This window comes from Leucoraja erinacea, chromosome 25, assembly GCF_028641065.1.
Source record: "Leucoraja erinacea ecotype New England chromosome 25, Leri_hhj_1, whole genome shotgun sequence".
NCBI classification, from domain to species: Eukaryota; Metazoa; Chordata; class Chondrichthyes; order Rajiformes; family Rajidae; genus Leucoraja; species Leucoraja erinaceus.
This window is the reverse complement of record NC_073401.1, coordinates 28,099,127-28,120,133: the sequence shown is the minus strand read 5'-3', so window position 1 is coordinate 28,120,133 and position 21,007 is coordinate 28,099,127. Positions and strand designations below refer to the sequence as shown.

Genomic DNA, 21,007 nt, shown 5'->3' with positions numbered 1-21,007 from the left:
AGATTTAGTTTCGAGATACAGCACGGCCCACAGAGTCTGTGCCGACAAGCGCTCAACCCAACGAGGGGAACATCCGCATGGAATCAGGGTGACCACTTACTCCAGCAGTTTGACTCCATTAAGAGTCAGGAGTATTTAATAGCGGTAGAGTTGCTGCCGCAGAACGCTTACAGCGCCAGAGGCCCAGGTTCGATCCCGACCACGGGCGCTGTCTGTACGGAGTTTGTACGTTCTCCCCGTGACCTGCGTGGGTGTTCTCCGAGATCTTCGGTTTCCTCCCGCACTCCAAAGACGTGCAGGTTTGCAGGTTAATTAAGTTTGTAGGATAACATAATAAATTAAAAATAATCTATAAATCAAAACGCCAATTTTAGTGCAAGAAGCCCAAAGTCCTTAGATGTGGAGAGATAAGTTTTTTTGGCCTTCCATCACAGCGATGTGATGGATGTTTATGTAAATTATGTTGTCTCTTGGGTCTATGTGTTTGTAATGTATGGCTGCAGAAACGGCATTTCGTTTGGACCTCAAGATGTCCAAATGACAAATAAATTGAATCTTGAATGTAATCAAAGACTTCATAATTATTAATAAGAATGAACTGCAGATGCTGGTATAATTGACTTGGTATAAAACATGTCCCTAGTGTGTGTAGGATAGTGTTAGTGTGTGGGGATCGCTGGTCGGCACGGACTCGGTGGGCCGAAGGGCCTGTTTCCGTGCTGTATCGCTGAACTAAACTGAAAGAGGGTGGACAGATAGATACCTGGATTCCTTCCACTTGATATTCCTCCTGCTCCGATTTCAGGGTCAACTCAATCAGCAGTTGTTGCAGCTTCTCGTTACAGTAATTAATACAGAACTGCTCGAAACTGTAGAGAGAGAACCATTCAGGGTTGAGTCAGCGGAGATGGGGCCTTGCCTCGTGTCCGTCTACGCTGTGCCTGTCTGACTTTGCTGTCACCGTCACTCTCCCATCTTCCCGTTGGACAAAGCTTGCACCCAAAGAGCAAGCGGCGCTCCCTGTCACACGAGTGGTCTGAACTGCCCCCCTCACTTCAACTCTCCCTCTGCTCCACAGCGGTGGGGAGTCGCACGATGGCAGCCTCACCAACAGTCTGTCTGTTTTTTCGTCTTTTTTAAATTTTTTAGTGTGTGTTAAAAATCTGTGTAAATGTTCTCCGGTTTGTTTTATGTGGGGGGGGGGGAGGGGGTCGAGGGGGAACTTTTTTTTCTAATCTCTTACCCTGCCGGAGATTGTTTCCCGGGTCGTATCTCCGGTTGCTCTGCGGCCCAACATCATGGAGCTGGCGGCCTTGCTTGGGACTGACTTTGAGCCCCACCGCGGGGCATGGACTTAACATCCCTTGCCTGGGGTCGTTCCAACCGCGGCCTGCGGACTTCACCATCGAGGAGCTCGCAGTCTCGGCAGAGGCCGAGTCGGGAAGCTCCAAAGTCACACGGAGGGCTCATCCGCCGGCTACGGGAGCCAAGATCGTCCCGTCAACGGAAGGCTCGAGGCCCCCGACCGCGCATCTCTGGAGAGAAGGAATGGGTGACATTTCGGATCGAGACCCTCCTTCAGACAAAGGGGCTCGACCCGAAACGTCGCCCAAGGTCAGAGTGGGAATGGGAAGGGGAGTTAAAGTGTTTGGCCACCGGTCTTCACCTCTACAGTTTAACGCCAATGGCAGTACGGTGCGGGGACTGGGGTTTCCTGGTGGAACTGGCTCGGTTGCAAACCGTGCCTCGATGGTGACTGGGGTAATCAGGTTAAGGCATGAGGGTGAAATGTAGACTGATTACAGAATTACAGGCACTCCCGCGGGTAATTCATCATCAGGAGCCATGTATCCGGTTTCATGTTCACCAGATTAGTAAGAGGACACACTGCTAATGTACAGTGGACAGTTCTACGAAGATTAATGGGTATTCGCCAGGTATTCTGCCAGAAAGATCATAAGAAGTGGCTGCAGAAAGAGTTAGGCCATTCGGCCCATTCTGTACAGAGTTTGCATGCTCTCCCCGCGACTGCATGGGTTTTCTCCGGGTGCTCCGGTTTCCTCCCACATTCCAAAGACGTGCGGGTTTGTTGGCTAATCGCCTTCTGTAAAAATTGTTATTTTTAGTGTGTGTTTGAAATTTGTGTGAATGTTCTCCAGTTTGTTTTATGTGGGGGGGGGGGGTGGGGGAGGGAGGGGGAGGGGGGGGGGGGGGGGGGGGGGAGGGGGGAAACTTTATTTTCAGTTTCTTACCTTTGCCGGAGATGCGATTGTTTTCCGGGTTCGCATCTCCGGTTGCTCAGCAGCCTACCATCGATGGAGCTGGAGGCCTCCTCGTACTGACCTTGGGCCCCACCGCGAGGCGTGGCCTTAACATCGGGGTCGATCCCTTGCCTGGCATCGCACCAAGCGCGGCCTGCGGGCTTGACATCAGGAGCTCGCAGCCTCGGGAGAGGCCGTGGATGTCGAGAGCTCCAACGAACGCAGAGGCTCGACCAGCCCTGACGCGGGGTTTGATCGCCCGGCGCGGAGGAGCTGACATTCCCCCCCCCCCCCCCCCCCCCGATGCGGGAACTGATCGCCACGACGCGGTGGGACAAAAGGCCGCTGCCTGCGGGAGTCAAGATCGTCCCGTCAACGGAGGGCTCGAGGCCCCCGACCGCGGGAGAGCAAAGGGGAGACATTGAACTTTTTTTCGCCTTCCATTACAGTGAGGAATGTGGAGGAGTCACTGTGGTGGATGTTTATGTTAAAATGTGTTTTATATGTTCCGTTGCTTTTTATTTGTTGACTGATTTGGCAAATGAAATTTCTCATATGTTGCAAAACATACCTGGCTAATAAAGTATTATTGTGATTGTGTGTAGGACAGAACTGGTGTAAACGGGCGATCGCTGGTCAGCGTGGACTCGATGGGCCAAATGGCCTGATCCATGCTGTGTCACTAAACTAGACTAGACTAAGCTAAACGTTAATGCCATCCTGTGAAACAATGCAATGCACCACAAGGTTCTTACCTGTTGACATCAAAGACTTCAAAGCCATAGATATCCAGTAGTCCGATCACAGTTTTCCTGGTCGCATCCTAGGATAAAGTGAATGGGAATAATGAATCCAAGGCTCGGACAGAGTGGATGTGGAGAGGATGTTTCCTCCCGTGGGAGAATCTAGGACCAGAGGGCACAGCCTCTGAATTAAAGGATGTTCTTTTAGGAAGGAGTTGAGGAGGAAATTTCTTTAGTCAGAGGGTGGTGAATTTGTGGAATTCTTTGCCACTGAAGACTGTGGAGGCCAAGTCAATGGATATATTTAAGGCAGAGATAGATAGGTTCTTGATCAGTACGGGTGTCAGAGGTTATGGGGAGAAGGCTGGAGACTGAGGTTAGGAGGGAGAGATAGATCAGCCACGATTGAATGGCGGAGTAGACTTGATGGGCCATTCTCCTGTCTTCTCCCCCATAACCTCTGACACCTGTACTATCTATCTCTGCCTTAAATATATCCACTGACTTGGCCTCCACAGCCCTCAGTGGCAAAGAATTCCCCAGACTCACCACCCTCTGACTGAAGAAATTCCTCCTCATCTCCTTCCTAAAAGAACGTCTGTGGCTGTGACCTCTAGTCCTGGACTCTCCCCCTGTGTGACCTCTAGTCCTAGACCAGGTGTGGGGGACCTTTTCATGTTGGAAGGCCGCATTAAGTTAGCTGTAATCTAATAAGGCCGCATCCAAGAGACTTCAATGAGATATACTTCAAAATGTACATTATTTTGTTAAAATAACCCTCATGACTTACTAATGTTTTAATTGTGGTTGTCAGACGGGGAGGATTATTTAGTTGAATCTAATTGGTATTTTAAATACGTTCATTTTAAGATTAAAATAAAAATAATAAAAGACGAACAAAAACATATTAATAAAAATAAAAGGATTTGTTCTACAAAATTTAGATTCATTCATAAGTCCGCAGTTAATGGCCGAGAAGGCCGCAAGTTCCCCAACCCCTTTCCTAGACTCTCCTCCCCACCAGTGGAAACATCCTCTCCACATCCAGTCCAACGCTTCCTCTATCCAACCTGGCAATGCCAATGGTGGATGAGTTTCCATGCTCTCAGATGTTTCAAATGACAAAGGTTCCCCTTCGTACCTGATTAGCGAGTGATTGATTAATCTTGTTAACGAGCCAGGTGAATGTCCGCCCGTAAATAGCCTTTGCCAGCGCATCCCGGGCACAGACAGCTTGTTCAACACTCAGGGGACTCAAAACCTTGAAAAATAAAAACTTAAAATGCAACAAATTCCCATTTAAGGAGTGCGATTCCTCCCCATTTGAACATTTCCCCCTCCCATTGTGCTTGGCATCTTTTCTCTTTCAGAGAAGCAAGGAGAAGGGTCTCGACCCCAGAAAAGTCGCCCATTTCTTCTTTCCAGAGATGCTGCCTGTCCCGCTGAGTTACTCCAGCTTTTTGTGAGTTCCTTCCCACACACAAGTAAATATCTCAACTTAAAATGAGAATGCTTATTACAGGGAGAGTGGCAGGGTGGCGCAGTGGTAGTGTTGCTGCCTCACTGCGCCAGAGATCGGGGTTCGATCCTGACTATGGGTGCTGCCTGTATGGAGTTTGTACGTTCTCCCTGTGACCACATAGAAACAAAGAAACATAGAAAATAGGTGCAGGAGTAGAGGCCATTCGGCCCTTCGAGCCTGCACCGCCATTCAATATGATCATGGCTGATCATCCAACTCAGTATCCCGTACCTGCCTTCTCTCCATACCCCCTGATCCCCTTAGCCACAAGGGCCACATCTAACTCCCTCTTAAATATAGCCAATGAACTGGCCTCAACTACCCTCTGTGGCAGAGAGTTCCAGAGATTCACCACTCTCTGTGTGAAAAAAAGTTCTTCTCATCTCGGTTTTAAAGGATTTCCCCCTTATCCTTAAGCTGTGACCCCTTGTCCTGGACTTCCCCAACATCGGGAACAATCTTCCTGCATCTAGCCTGTCCAACCTCTTAAGAATTTTGTAAGTTTCTATAAGATCCCCTCTCAATCTTCTAAATTCTAGAGAGTATAAACCAAGTCTATCCAGTCTTTCTTCATAAGACAGTCCTGACATCCCAGGAATCAGTCTGGTGAACCGTCTCTGCACTCCCTCTATGGCAATAATGTCCTTCCTCAGATTTGGAGACCAAAACTGTACGCAATACTCCAGGTGTGGTCTCACCAAGACCCTGTACAACTGCAGTAGAACCTCCCTGCTCCTATACTCAAATCCTTTTGCAATGAAAGCCAACATACCATTCGCTTTCTTTACTGCCTGCTGCACCACGTGGGTTTTCTCCGGGTGCTCCAGTTCCCCCCCTCCCCACACTCCAAAGACGTACAGGCTTGGAGGTTAATTGACCTGTTCATGTGTCGGAAGGAACTGCAGATGCTGGTTCACACCGAAGATGGACACAAAATGCCGGAGTAACTCAGCGGGTCAGGCAGCGTCTCTGGAGAGAAGGAACGGGAGACATTTCGGGTCGAGACCCTTCTTCAGAGTGAGAGTCAGGGGAGGGGGAGACTAGAGGTATGGAAGGGCAAGGTGTGAAAATGACAGATCAAAGCAGACGATTATTAAGGGAAGGTACACAAAAATGCTGGAGAAACTCAGCGGGTGATTATTATGGGAATGTAGATTGGTTCATTCTTGGCTGAGGGGAAGGTGACAAGGGGGCACGCAATCAGTAAAATTAATCAGGACAGTGAAACTAGTCGGAGATCTAGGGTGGGGGAGGGACGGAGAGAGAGAGAGGGGAAGCAAGGGTTACTTGAAGTTAGAGGAACCAATATTCATTGGGTTGGCCGAAGGAGGGTCCCCACCCCATTCCTTCTCTCCAGAGATGCTGCCTGTCCCGCTGAGTGACTCCAGCTTTTTGTGTCTGTAAGCTGCCCATGCGAAAGTTGAGGTTTGTCGTTCCAGGTGCAACAAAGGTTCACCTGCATCTCCTCCAACCTCATCTACTGCATCCGCTGCTCTAGGTGTCAGCTGATTTACATCGGTGAGACTAAGCGCAGGTTGGGCGATCGTTTCGCCGAACACCTCCGCTCAGTCTGCAATAACCAACCTGACCTCCCGGTGGCTCAGCACTTCAACTCCCCCTCCCATTCCCAATCCGACCTCTCTGTCCTGGGTCTCCTCCATTGCCAGAATGAGCAACAGCGGAAATTGGAGGAACAGCACCTCATATTCCGCCTGGGGACCTTGCGTCCGGATGGCATTAACATTGAATTCTCCCAATTTTGCTAGCCCTTGCTGTCTCCTCCCCTTCCTTAACCCTCTAGCTGTCTCCTCCCACCCTCCCATCCGCCCGCCCTCGGGCTCCTCCTCCTCCCCTTTTCCTTCCTTCTCCCCCCCACCCCCATCAGTCTGAAGAAGGGTTTCGGCCCGAAACGTCGCCTATTTCCTTCGCTACATAGGTGCATCCAGCAATTTTGTATACCTTCGATCTTCCAGCATCTGCAGTTCCTTCTTGAACAAAGTTGAGGAGATGTTCCCCAATATTTGTGTGTGGCCTCGATCTGACCATGGAGGAGCCCCAAGACCAGAGAGAGGGGAAGGAATGGGTGACGTTTCGTGTTTCGGGACGAGGCTCTTCTTCAGACTGTGAGTCGGGGGGAAAGCCCTTCGGACCCGCTCCCCGTGACTCTCAGTCCGAAGAAGGGTCTCGACCAGGGTCGCCAACATTCCCACTCCCAAATCAGGGACCAAAGGTCAAAATACGGGACAAATTCCCGACGGCAATTCGTTGACCGACTCGGCGGTGGCTGGTGAATGATGAGTTGGCCCCGGGTGCTGGACTGCACACAAAGCCCAGCCGGCGGGGCAGCTGAGGAGTTTTGGCCCCGGGCCGCACGACATCGCGCGTAAAGTCCGGCGCCCCGTCCAACTCATGAACCGATAATCGGCCGTGAGAAGGAGGGGTGGTGGCGGTAAGCGAAGGTCTGAAGGTCGGACAGCTTGGCCGAGCTGCCGACCGACCGACCCACGGGGCCACAGGCGAGGTGCTGCTGCTGCACTCCATGGGCTGCACTACGTCGGGACGGGTGAGGCGGGGCCGGACGACCCGACAGTCCCCTCGACCCGAGTAGCAGCGGTCAAATACGGGACAAGGGCGGTCCCGTATGGGACAAACTAATCTAGCCCAATATACGGGATGTCCCGGCTAATACGGGACAGTTGGCAACCCGAAACGTCCCCCACTCCTTCTCTCCAGAGACGCTGCCCGTCCCGCTGAGTCACTCCGGCATCCTCTGTGTATAGTCCGGCCTCCCTCCCCCGCGGGTGGTCTCCGGCGCCGACGCCGTCTCACGCCACGTTATTTACCTCTTCCGCTTTCGCTTCGATCTTCTTGTGCGTCAGCCCCTCCTGCAGGACCAAGACGTGGACACCCAGCAACTGTGAAGAGAAAACAAGGGGAGATAGAGTAGAGAGAGGCACACCATGTGGATGGAATGTCTGAGGCTCCTTGTCTCAAGAATACAGTCATGTAGTTTACATCTTGGGGGGGGTGGGGAAGTGGAATTAGGCCATTCGGCCCATCAAGTCTACTCCGCCATTCAATCATGGCTGATCTATCTCTTCCTCTCAACCCCATTCTCCTGCCTACTCCCCATAACCCCCAACACCCGTACTGAGTGACACAGCATGCAAACAGGCCCTTCGGCCCAACATGCCCCACCTACACTAGTCCCACCTGCCCGAGTTTGGCCCACATCCCTCTAAACCAGTCCTATCCATGTACCTGTCCAAACGTTATGATAGTACCTGCCTCAACCCTCTCCTCCTGCAGCTCGTTTTAGTGTGGAAAATGTTACAGATTTAAAGTTTTTTTTAATCTTAGTCCAATTCCATTTTAAACCTGAAGAAGGGTGTTGACCCAATATGTCACCTGGTCCTTTCCAGTCTGAAGAAGGGTCTCGACCTGAAAAGTCTCCTTCCTATTCCTTCTCACCAGAGATGCTGCCTGACCCGCTGAGTTACTCCAGCATTTTGTGTCATTCCCCTAAATTTCACCCCAAGAAGGTTTTGTTTGGTTTAGTCTCATCCCCATCCCCATCCCCATTCCCATTTTGTGTGAAGCCATTATTTCCAGAAGGTTTCGTTTGGTTTAGTCTAGAGATACAGTGCGGAAACAGGCCCTTCGGCCCACTGAGTCCGTGCCGACCAGCGATCCCCGCACACGTACGCTATACCACACACACACACACACTGGGGACAATTTACAATTTTACCAAGCCAATAAACGTGCAAACCTGCACGCCTTTGGAGTGCGGGAGGAAACAAAAGATCTCGGACAAAAACCACGCAGGTCACGGGGAGAGCGTGCAAACTCCGTACAGAGCAGCGCCCAACCCAGGCGACTATTTGCGTGCTGGCCACAGAAGCAGATCTACCATCACATATCACGATCGCTCCACACACTTAAATCTATACTCCTACAGCTATCTGTACACTGTGGAAGGCTCGAGTATCTTTCGATGGATTGTCTTTCCGCTGACTGCTTAGCACGCAACAAAAAGCTGTTCACTGTACCTCGGTACACGTGACAAGAAACTAAACGGAACAGGTATGGTACTGAAGAAGGGTTTCGACCCGAAACGTCGCCTATTTCCTTTGCTCCATAGATGCTGCCTCACCCGCTGAGTTCCTCCAGCATTTTTGTCCACCTTCGATTTTCCAGCATCTGCAGTTCCTTCTTAAACAGGTCTGGCACTTTATAAGTCACATACACCAAGGTTCATTGTTGTATACAGTTCAATACAAGTATCACTACACATAAACACTGAGATAAGGTTTAGAGGGGTGTGGGCCAAACGCGGGCAGGTGGGACTAGTGTAGCCTGGGCATGTTGGGACGAAGGGCCTGTTTGCATGCTGTGTCACTCTATGACTTGATCAGTACGGGTGTCGGGGGGGCTATGGGGAGAAGGCAGTGCATCTTAGATAAGAGTCTCAGATACAGGACAAGTGAAGGGCAGTCGTACACTGAGCCAGTTTGGCGCCATTTCAAGTCCCTGTTGTCGTAAGTGTAGCTTTTCGAAACTAAATCGAAACTGGACTGAGCGCCCGTAGTGGGGATCGAACCTGGGTCCCTGGCGCTGTGAGGCAGCAGCTCTACCGCTGTGCCTCTGTTTTGGCCCTCTGATTCGAGGTTGTTTTGTGATCCTTCCATCTGCCTACCCCGGAATCTTTACCTTGGAGATCCAGCGGACTTGCTTATCCACGGTGATGTTGGCACGCCCGTGGTTGTCTGCGATGAACTGGATGTTGCCCAGGTGCAGAACGCTGGCGACTACCCCCAGCAGGTTCTGTGGGGCAGAAGCAAGCAATCAATACCCGAAAATATGCCAAACATTAATTATTATTATTAATAAGGTCATAAGTGAGAGCAGCAGAATTAGGCCATTCAGCCCGTCAAGAGTTTAGAAGGATGAGTGGGCATCTCATTGAAACGTATAAGATTGTTAAGGGCTTGGACACGCTAGAGGCAGGAAACATGTTCCCGATGTTGGGGGAGTCCAGAACCAGGGGCCACACAGTTTAAGAATAAGGGGTAAACCATTTAGAACGGAGATGAGGAAACACTTTTCTCACAGAGAGTGGTGAGTCTGTGGAATTCCCTGCCTCAGAGGGCGGTGGAGGCCGGTTCTCTGGATGCTTTCAAGAGAGAGCTGGATAGGGCTCTTAAAGATAGTGGAGTCAGGGGATATGGGGAGAAGGCAGGAACGGGGCACTGATTGGGGATGATCAGCCATGAGCACATTGAATGGCGGTGCTGGCTCGAAGGGCCGAATGGCCTACTCCTGCACCTATTGGCTATTGTCACCCATAGTGGGGATCGAACCCGGGACCTCCGGCTCCCCAAGCGCTGTAAGGCAGCAACTCTACCCGCTGCGCCACCTTGCCGCCCTGATCTTTGCAAACTGCTGGGTGGTTTTGATCTGTCCAGAGCTCTGTATCTGTGGTGAATGGAAGAAAAGCCCCTTGTTGAGGCAAAGAAAAAAAACCGCTGAAGGAGAATGAAGGATGAAGGGGGGGATCTTATAGAAACTTACAACATTCTTAAGTGGCTGGACAGGCTAGATGCAGGAAGATTGTTCCCGATGTTGGGGAAGTCCAGAACAAGGGGTCACAGTTTAAGGATAAGAGGGGAATTCTTTTAGGACCGAGATGAGAAAAACATTTTTCACACACAGAGAGTGGTGAATCTGTGGAACTCTCTGCCACAGAAGGTAGTTGAGGCCTCAGTTCATTGGCTATATTTAAGAGGGAGTTAGATGTGGGCCTTGTGGCTAAAGGGATCAGGGGGTATGGAGAGAAGGCAGGGATGGGATACTGAGCTTGGATGATCAGCCATGATCATATTGAATGGCGGTGCAGGCTCGAAGGGCCATGATCATATTGTATGGCGGTGCAGGCTCGAAGGCCTACTCCTGCACCCATTGTCTATGTTTCTATGAACACTTACATCGATGTCATGGTCGGTGAAGTCAATCACGGACAACGCTTTGCGGACGGTTTTCCAGTCAAGTTTATCGTTGATGGAACTCACTTTGGCACATTCACCCTTATTGGAGACAGAGGGCAGGAAAAGTTAACGACAGAAAATAATGCAAATTCCACAACACCGCGATTAAAATTACAATGAGTATAAAGTTACGCCTGATTAGCACGCAACAAAAAAGATTTTTCACTGTACCTCGGTACACGTGACAGTAAACTAAACTGAACTGAAGCATAGTTTGGTTTAGGGCAGTTTAGTTTAGACGTACAGCGTGGAAACAGGCCCTTCGGCCCACCGAATCCGCGCCGACCAGCGGTCCCCGCGCACTATCACTATGCTACACACACACACACACACTAGGGACAATTTACAATTATACCAAGTCAATCAACCTACAAACCTGTACGTCTTTGGAGTGTGGGATGAAACCGAAGATCTCGGAGAAAACCCGCCTGGATCATGGGGGAGAAGGTACAAACTCCGCACAGATGGGGGGGCGACACGGTGGCGCAGCGGTAGAGTTGCTGCCTTTCAGCGCTTCCAGCGGCAGAGACCCAGGTTCGATCCCGACCACGGGTGCTTGTCTTTACGGAGTTTGTACGTTCTCCCCGTGACCTGCGTGGGTTTTCTCCGAAATCTTCGGTTTCCTCCCACGCTCCGAAGGCGTACAGGTTTGTAGGTTAATTGGCTTGGTGTATGTGTAAAAACTGTCCCTACTGTGTGTAGAAACATAGAAACATTGAAAAAGAGCAGGCCATTCGGCCCTTCGAGCCTGCACCGCCATTCAATACGATCATGGCTGATCATCCAACTCAGTATCCTGTACCTGCCTTCTCTCCATACCCCCTGATCCCTTTAGCTACAGGGGCCACATCTAACTCCCTCTTAAATATAGCCTCAACTACTTTCTGTGGCAGAGAATTCCACAGATAGTAGGATAGTGTTGGTGTGCGGGGATCGCTGGGCGGCGCGGACTCGGTGGGCCGAAGGGCCTGTTTCCGCGCTGTATCTCTAAACCAAAGTAGACAGCGCCCGTAGTCGGGATGGAACGCAAGCGCTGCAAGGCAGCAACTCTACCGCCGTGCCGCCGCACACGTGCCGCCACACGTGCAGCCGTTACCTGGATGAGGTAGTGGTAGAGCAGCGGGTCGCGGTCCAGGCCCAGCCAGCGAAGCAGCTCATCGTCTCCTCCCTCCAGCAGCTGGTAGAAGATGTGGAAGTTACGTTCCCTGTGGTTCTGGTGGGCCACCCGGGACTTCTCCAGGAGGTAACTCAAGATGTGGCCCCCCACAGGAGCCCCCTGCAAAAACAACACACACCCCCCCTCGACAGTGAACACCCACACACTAGGACCACCACCTCATCTCAACACCTGCACGACATTTCAACGCTAAACTGAAGCATCGCAGAATCAAAAGGGATTCTTTGCCACAGACGGCATCAAAGACTTCAAAGCCATAGATATCCAATAGTTTTCCTGGTCGAGTCCTCGGATAAAGTGAACGGGACATAAGGAATCCAAGACTTGGACAGTGTGGATGCATGCGGTGATGATGTTTCCACTAGTGGGAGAGTCCAGGACCAGAGGGCACGGCCTCAGAATTAGAGGATGTTCTTTTAAGAAGGAGAATTAAGAATAACATTTTAGTTTCAAGGGGAGGCCATTTAAGACTGAGGTGAGAAAACACCTTTTCACCCAGAAAGTTGGGAGTTTGTGGAATTCCCTGCCACAGAGGGCAGTGGAGGCCAAATCACTGGGTGGATTTAAGAGAGAGTTAGATAGAGCTCTAGGGGCTAGTGGAATCAAGGGATATGGGGAGAAGGCAGGCACGGGTTATTGATTGGGGACGATCAGCCATGTTCACAATGAATGGCGGTGCTGTCTCGAAGGGCCAAATGGCCTCCACCTGCACCTATTTTCTATGTTTCTATCTATGTTTCTTTGAGATGAGGAGGAATTTCTTCAGTCAGAGGGTGGTGAATCTGTGGAATTCTTTGCCACAGAAGGCTGTGGAGGCCAAGTCAGTGGATGTTTTTAAGGCAGAGATAGATAGATTCTGGATTAGTGCGGGTGTCAGGGGTTATGGGGAGAAGGCAGGAGAATGGGGTTAGGAGGGAGAGATGGATCAGCCGTGATTGAATGGCAGAGTAGACTCGATGGGCCGAATGGCCTAATTCTGCTCCAATCACCTATGAACCCGTAAAAGGAGTCTCAAAAACGACTACACTTATATGGGCTCTAGGAAGTGGAGATGCTGGTATCTTGCCCAGACCACAATATGCCCCAGCACGATGTTACTCCAGCACATTGTCATAGAGTCATAGTCATACAATGCGGAAACAGGTCCTTCCACCCAACTTGCTCACACCGCCCAACATGTCCCATCCACACTAGTCCCACCTGCCCGCATTTAGAAACATAGAAATTAGGTGCAGGAGTAGGCCATTCGGTCCTTCGAGCCTGCACCACCATTCAATATGATCATGGCTGATCATCCAACTCAGTATCCCGTACCTGCCTTCTCTCCATACCCCCTTATCCCTTTAGCCACAAAGGCTGCATCTAACTCCCTCGTAAATATAGCCAATGAACTGTGGCCTCAACTACATTCTGTGGCAGAGAATTCCACAGATTCACCACTCTCTGTGTAAAAAAATGTTTTTCTCATCTCAGTCCTAAAAGATTTCCCTCTTATTCTTAAACTGTGACCCCTTGTTCTGGACTTCCCCAACATCGGGAACAATCTTCCTGCATCTAGCCTGTCGAACCCCTTAAGAATTTTGTAAGTTTCTATAAGATCCCCCGTCAATCTTCTAAATTCTAGCGAGTACAAGCCGAGTCTATACAGTCTTTCTTCATATGAAACATGAAATTTGGTCCATACCCCTCTAAACCTGTCCTATTACCTGTCTAAATGTTTCTTAAACGCTGTGATAGTCCCTACCTCAGCTACCCCCTCCGGCAGCTCGTTCCATACACCCACCACCATTTGTTGTAAAGAAGAAGTTACCCCTCAGGTTCCGATTAAATCTTTCCTCCCTGACCTTAAACCCATGCCCTCTGATTCTCGATTCCCCTACTCTGGGCAAAAGTCTCCCCCTATAACTCAGGCCTTTGAGTCCTGGCAACATCCTCGTAAATCTTCTCTGCGCCCTTTTCAGATTGACAACATCGTTCCCACAACATGGTGCACAGAGAAGAACGCAATACTCTAAATGACAGACGCAAAAAGCTGGAGTAACTCAGCGGGTCAGGCAGCATCTCTGGAGAAAAGGAATAGGTGATTTTTCTGGGTGGAGACTGACTTCTTCAGTTTGAAGGCTGAGGAAGACCGGAGGGGGGTCTCGACCAGACACGTCACCGATCTCTTCTCCCCAGCGATGCTGCCTGACCCGCTGAGTTACTCCAGCGTTTCGTGTCTGTCGTCAATGCTTATCCTGTCTGACAAGCTTGATCACCTTACTGTTCAGGAAGTTGATTAATTCATTATGGGGCTCGATGTCCAACATTTCATCTCCCCGAATGAGCTGCCTTTCAAACGAGGCCCAGATTGCTATCCGAGCTCTGATCGTTGCGCGATGCTTGCCAACATCAAACAATGGCCCCCTTTCAATCTTGAATTACTTTACTGTAAATAGTCCTGGAACTGGACACAATTCTTTTCACTCTAAATATTTCATCGGGAATGACAACAAAATCCTGTTTGGTTGGTCTGTGGGGCGGGGGAGGGGGGGGGGGGAATAGGATATCGTAACGCAAATCGGGCCTAGACGTTAGAACAGGCCCGACTGAAGCCTGTGGCAACAGGCCAAGGAGAAAATCAGTTCCCACAAGTTCAATCACAAGCCAGATATATGTCCGAGGAACATTGACACAATTTGACAAATAGAAACATAGAAAATGTTACACTTCAAAACAACTGTATTACAATCGTTGTCAAGGATGCATTCCACCCCCCGGCTGTGCCCAGCGGTGGCGGAAATCCCCCCTGGGCGTCCATGGACAGCGCACATAGAAAACATAGTGACATAGAAAGCAGGTGCAGGAGTAGGCCATTCGGCCCATCGAGCCATTCAATACGATTATCCAAAATCAGTACCGGCGGAGTAATCTCCATGGGCCGAATGGCCTAATTCTGCTGGTATCACTTGTGAACTTATGAAGACCTTGGAGTGAAGGTGTGTCACACACTGAGGTGAGGGGGAGGGGGGAGGGGGGGGGGGGGGGGGGGGGGGGGGGAGGGGTGGGGGGGGGGGGGGGGGGGTGGTCTCAGCCATTCTCCGCACTCCCAGAATGATGGAATCCCTTCATTCTGGTGTCCGTGATATTTTATCACCGTGGACTTTGGCCTTCTCTGATATCAGACCAACATTGACTTTGTACCGTGTAGCTGAACTGGATGTCCATGTATTTCCCAAAGCGGCTGGAATTATCGTTCTTCAAAGTCTTAGCGTTTCCAAACGCCTGAAATAAAAGAGCAACAGTTCATGTACGTTATTGGGAAAAGCAATTGATTCAACACAGTGATTGGGATGAGGGCTGGACTTTGTAGCTTGCCCATCTTTACACTCTAGACTTTGGTGATACAGTGCGGAAGCCACTTCTCTGTTGACCACTTCTCTGCCACAGAATGTAGTTGAGGCCAGTTCATTGGCTACATTAAGAGGGATATGTGGCCCTTGTGGCTAAAGGGATCAGGGGTCATGGAGAGAAAGGATCGCTGAGTTACTCCAGCATATCGTGTATGTGATCGCTGGTCGGCACGGACTCGGTGGGCCGAAGGGCCTGTTTCCCCGCTCTATCTCCAAACTAAACTAAACTAAACTCAAGAGAAATTGATCTTCAAGGCATCGGATAATAAGTCTGCTGACAAAACGGTCAAATTGTAAGGTTAGTCACAGAGCCATACAGCATGGAGACAAGCTAGCAACTCCATAATGGAAGATAGACACAAAAAGCTGGAGTACCTCAGCGGGACAGGCAGCATCTCTGGAGAGAAGGAATGGGTGACATTTCTTCTTGACCCAAAACATCACCCAATCCTTCTCTCCAGAGATGCTGCCTGTCCTGCCGAGATACTCCAGTATTTTGTATCTATCTTTGGTTTAAACCAGCATCTGCAATTCCTTCCTACACATGAACTGAACTGAACTGGACTGAACTAAACTGAACTGAAATAAACTGAATTGAACTAGATAGAGCTCTTAAAGATAACAGAGTCAAGGGTTTGAAGAAGGGTTTCGGCCCGAAACGTTGCCTATTTCCTTTGCTCCATAGATGCTGCTGCACCCGCTGAGTTTCTCCAGCACTGTTGCCTACCTTCGATTTTACAGCGAAGTTCCTTCTTAAACACAGAGTCAGGGGATATGGGTAGAAGGCAGGAACGGGGTACTGATTGTGGATGATCAGCTATGATCACAATGAATGGCGGTGCTGGCTCAAAGGGCCAAATGGCCTCCTCCTGCACCTATTGTCTATTGTATTAAACTGAATTGAATTGAATTGAACTGAATTGAACTGAACTCAATTGAACTCAACTGAATTGAACTGAATTGAACTGAATTGAACTGAATGAACTGAATTGAATGAATTGAATTGATCTGAATTGAATGGAACAACACTAATTGCTGCTCCTACACTAATTGCTGCTCACCTCCAGTACGGGGTTGGACAGCAGGAGGCGGTCACGCACCACTTGTAGTTGCTCCGTGGTCTGGCAGGTCTTGGCGTAGAATTCCAGGATCTTCTTCGAGGCCTCGGTCTTGCCAGCTCCGCTCTCTCCGGAGATGAGGATGAAGTGGTTGTTGTACTCTGTGCACATTACCCGGTAGGCGTTGTCAGCAATGGCATAGCTGCAGGGGGACAGAAGAAAGCCAAGATCTCCGTTAAATCACCCCTCACCTTCCTGCGCTCCAAGGAATAGAGCCCCAGCCTGCTCAAACTCCCCCTGTAGCTCAGACCCTCGAGTCCTGGCAACATGCTCTGCAAACCTTTCCAGCTCAACAACATCTTCCCAACAGGTGTCAGAGGTTGTGGGGGGAAGGCAGGAGAATGGGGTGATGAGGGAGGGAGGGATAGATCAGCCATGATTGAATGGGGGAGCAGGCTTGATGGGCCGAATGGCCTAATTCTACTCCGAAGAACATGAGCTTATGACCAACATGACAATTTGCCGTCTCTACGACTCACATGTGAGGCGGAAGTTCAAAGAAATTGACTCCTTGGTAGAGTTCCTTCTTCTTGTGTGTGTATATATCCAGTTCCTTGTACGGATTCACAGAAACAAGCAGAGTGCCGATGTACGTCTGAGGAATTAAAAAAAAATCCAGGTCAAGAAAATATTGAACAAATCCTTATTGAGGCATCTATATACGTCAGCACGCTTCAAAGTTCTGAATCAACTGATAACACTCCTGGAGATATTTCACTGCGTTGCGATATAAATACCATACACCATAGACTGGTACAGCGTGGAAACAGGCCATTCGGCCCAACTTGTCCATGCCGGCCAACTACACTGTCCCAGTTTGGTCCATATCCTCCCAAACCTGTCCTATCCATGTACCTGTCCAACTGTTTCTTAAATGTTGGGATAGTCCTTGCCTCAACGATCTCCTCCGCATGCTCGTTCCAGACACCCACCACCCTTTGAGCGAAAAGGTTGCCCCTCAGTTTCCTATTATGTAGTTTATTATCTACGCTAGTACCACCAGGTCATGTTTGGCCCGTATCCCTCCAAACCTTTCCAATCCATGTCCCTGCCCAAATGGCTCTTAAATGTTGTTAGTGCACCTGCCTTAACTACCTCATATTATAATATGAACACACACACATCCGCACGCACGCACACACAAGGCGGCACGGTGGCGCAGCAGTAGAGTTGTTGCCTCACAGCGCCAGAGACACGGGTTCGATCCTGACTAAAAGCCCTGTCCCACTGTACGAGTTCATTCCAAGAGCTCTCCCGAGTTTGCCCTGATTCGAACTCGGAGATTTACGGTAATGGCCGCTCGCAGGTACTCGGGGCTCTCGTGGACATTTTTTTCCCCAACTTGTTGAAAAATCTTCACGAGTCTTCCCAAGTTTACGGCGTTTCCCGAGTACCTGCCGTTAGTGTTATGAGCCGCTAAGAAACGTACATAGTTGGCACCTAAAATTAGGTTCCACTGTACTGTTTTGTGCTGTATTATTTTTTTTTTTAAAATAAACAAAAAACAATTGAATTAACTCGTACATAAATAAATAAATGCTGTAAATACGTTAGATAAATGATTTTTTTTTTAAATCCGAGCAAAAAAAAAAAGAGTTTCCCCGAGCTCCGACGTACATTCCTAAGTGCGTACCACGAGTTTGATTTTTTTAATAAACTCGGGAAGGACACTTGAATGACCTCGTACAGTGGGACGGGGGTGCTGTGTGTACGTTCTCCCCGTGACCTGCGTGGGTTTTCTCCGGGTGCTCCGGTTTCCTCCCACATTCCAAAGACGTACAGGTTTGTAGGCTAATAAGCTTCGGTAAAAATGGTGAAATTGTTCGTAGTGTGTATGATACTGCCATTGTGAACCGATGACCGCTGGTCTGTGCGGACTTGATGGGCCGAAAGGCCTGTTTCCGTGCTGTATCTCTAATTAGCCTGTGTAAATTGTTGCTAGGGTGTGGGATAGAACTAGTTCATAGGTTCATAAGTGATAGGAGCAGAATTAGGCCATTCGGCCCATCACGTCTACTCTGCCATTCAATCACGGCTGATCTATCTCTCCCTACAAACCCCATTCTCCTGCCTTCGCCCCATAACCCCTGACACCCAGGTGCACGGGGTGATCGCTGGTCGGCGAGGGCTCGATGGGCCGAAGGGCCTGTTTTCCGCGCTGTATCTCTAATTAGCCTGTGTAAATTGTCCCTTGTGTGTGTAGGATAGAACTAGTGTGCGGGGTTCGCCGACTCGATGGGCCGAAGGGCCTGTTTCCGTGCTGTCTCTCTAAAACGAAACGCTAAAACCGAGGCGGTATACGGCGGCGTTTACGTAGATGAGGTTCTCTCGGAAGCGTTTGCGGAGGTTGTCCAGGAAGGCCTCTTCGCTGGTGTAGGAATCGAGCAACACAAAGTCCTGCACTCCCACTCTGTCGCGAGCTGTCAATGCTGCCTCCATGTTCACGGGGAACCTGCTTCCCGTCCCCTTCTGCTGAGAGGGAGAGAGAGAGGAGGAAATGCCGTCAATCTGCACAGGGACCCAAGTCAAGTCAAGTCAAGTTTATTGGTCACATACACATACGAGATGTGCAGTGAAATGAAAAGTGGCAATGCTCGCGGACTTTGTGCAAAAACAAACAAACAAACAGAATGGAACAGAATCACATATTCTTTTACATATTACATATTGTGGGAGGAAGGAAAAAGGAAAACAAAATAGCAATTTAAAAAAAAACAGTAGAATGATACCGTAAAGTTAGCCCCTGGTGAGATCGGAGTTTACAGTCCGAATGGCCTCAGGGGAAGAAACTCCTTCTCATCCTCTCCGTTCTCACAGCATGGCAACGGAGGCGTTTGCCTGACTGTAGCAGCTGGAACAGTCCGTTGCTGGGGTGGAAGGGGTCCCCCATGATCTTATTGGCCCCGGCACAAATAGCGTCCAAATAAAACTGTGAACATCCCACGTACATCATTGTGTTGGAAGGAACTGCAGATGCTGACTGACACTCAACCCGAAACGTCACCCGCTCCCTCTCTCCACAGATGCTGCCTGTCCCGCTGAGTTACTCCAGCATTATGTGTCTGTCTTCCATATTGTTGCCAGGGGCCTGAGATGGAGGGAGAGGTTGAGCAGGCTGGGTCTCTATTCCTTGGAGCGCTGGAGGATGAGGGGTGATCTTATAGAGGTGTACAAAATCATGAGAGGAATAGATCGGGTAGACACACAGAGACTCTTGCCCAGAGTAGGGGAATCGAGGACCAGAGGACATAGGTTTAAGGTGAGAGAGAATGAAAGAGGGAGAGAGAAGAGTACTGTACACTGAGAACTTCCCTTATACATTTCCCTTCATTGCTAGACAGACACAAAAGGCTGGAGTAACTCAGCGGGCAATAGACAATAGACAATAGGTGCAAGAGTAGGCCATTTGGCCCTTCGAGCCAGCACCGCCATTCAATGTGATCATGGCTGATCATCCCCAATCAGTACCCCGTTCCTGCCTTCTCCCCATATCCCCTGACTCCGCTATGTTTAAGAGCCCTATCTAGCTCTCTCTTGAAAGCATCCAGAGAACCCGCCTCCACTGCCCTCTGTGGCAGAGAATTCCACAGACTCACCACTCTCTGTGAGAAAAAGAGCAGCATCTCTGGAGAAAAGGAGCAGGTGATGTTTTGGGCCACGACCCTTCTTCAGACCAAGGGACAGGGGAGTGGGGAACAAGAGGTATAGACGGTACTTAGTACAAACGAACGACAGATGTGCAGAAAGCAACGATGGTCAAGGAAAGATGGAGCCCACAATGGTCCATTGTTGGCAGTGGGGGGAGGTGATAACGAATTACACAGACGGTGGAACTCAGCGGGACGACAGCGAAACTGGCACGACGACTCGGGTGGGGGAGGGGCAAGGAGAGAGGGACCGCAAGGGTTACTTGACGTTATTCGTCGCTGGCCCAAGACATCCTTGGCAACCTATTTTAGTTATAGTAAGCGAATCCTCCCTTTCTCAATGTTTCTAATAATACCTAATATTTTTCTTCAACGATTTCCTGAGACTTATCTTGTTCCAGCACTAATTATCTCCCAGTCAGGAAATCGATGTTCCAAGGAATTTTTTTTGAAACCTAAGGAAATGGTCCCACCACCCCCCTCCCTCCCCCTCCCCCCCTCCCCTCCCAGCTTGGGTGAAAGGTTAGAAAACCTGAGATACGTTTAAACTAGATATTTCTATTTTTTTTAAACCCAGGACCGCCATAAGCATTTTAATAATCTTATCACAGACAGACACAAAAAGCTGGAGTAACTCAGCGGGACAGGCAGCATCTCTGGAGAGAAGGAATGGGTGACGTTTCGGGGTCGAGACCCTTCTTCAGACTGGTTAGGGATAAAGGAAACGAGAGATATAGACGGTGATGTGGGGAGATAAAGAACAATGAATGAAGATATACAAAAAGGTAAGGATGATAAAGGCAACATTGTTGGCTGTTTGTTGGGTGAGAACGAGAAGCTGGTGCAACTTGGGTGGGGGAGGGATGGAGAGAGAGAGGGAATGCCGGGGCTACCTGATGTTAGAGAAATCAATATTCATACCACTGGGCTGTAAGCTGCCCAAGCGAAATATGAGATGCTGTTTCTCCAATTTGCGTTTAGCCTCACGCTGACAATGGAGGAGGCCCAGGACAGAAAGGTTTGTGTGGGTACACAAAAAATGCTGGAGAAACTCAGCGGGTGCAGCAGCATCTATGGAGCGAAGGAAAATACGTTTCGGG

At 49.7% G+C, this 21,007-nt stretch overlaps 1 protein-coding gene across 2 annotated transcripts in view; it reads right to left on the bottom strand.

The window, feature by feature from the left end:
* Window positions 1-19,777, bottom strand: part of myo1ha (myosin IHa) — a 43,051-nt gene extending 23,274 nt beyond the window's left edge. For both annotated transcript variants that reach the window (XM_055655373.1, XM_055655374.1), the window contains exons 1-11: window positions 18,574-19,777; window positions 16,740-16,855; window positions 16,204-16,402; window positions 14,934-15,014; window positions 11,670-11,849; window positions 10,514-10,612; window positions 9,240-9,353; window positions 7,370-7,441; window positions 4,146-4,265; window positions 3,017-3,084; window positions 764-869 (exon numbers count right to left, since the gene is read on the bottom strand). In XM_055655373.1, coding sequence (XP_055511348.1) covers window positions 764-869; window positions 3,017-3,084; window positions 4,146-4,265; window positions 7,370-7,441; window positions 9,240-9,353; window positions 10,514-10,612; window positions 11,670-11,849; window positions 14,934-15,014; window positions 16,204-16,402; window positions 16,740-16,855; window positions 18,574-18,699 — 1,281 coding nt within the window. In that variant the 5' untranslated portion in view covers window positions 18,700-19,777. The remainder of the gene's footprint in view (window positions 1-763; window positions 870-3,016; window positions 3,085-4,145; window positions 4,266-7,369; window positions 7,442-9,239; window positions 9,354-10,513; window positions 10,613-11,669; window positions 11,850-14,933; window positions 15,015-16,203; window positions 16,403-16,739; window positions 16,856-18,573) is intronic.
* Between the last annotated feature and the right edge of the window lie 1,230 nt (window positions 19,778-21,007).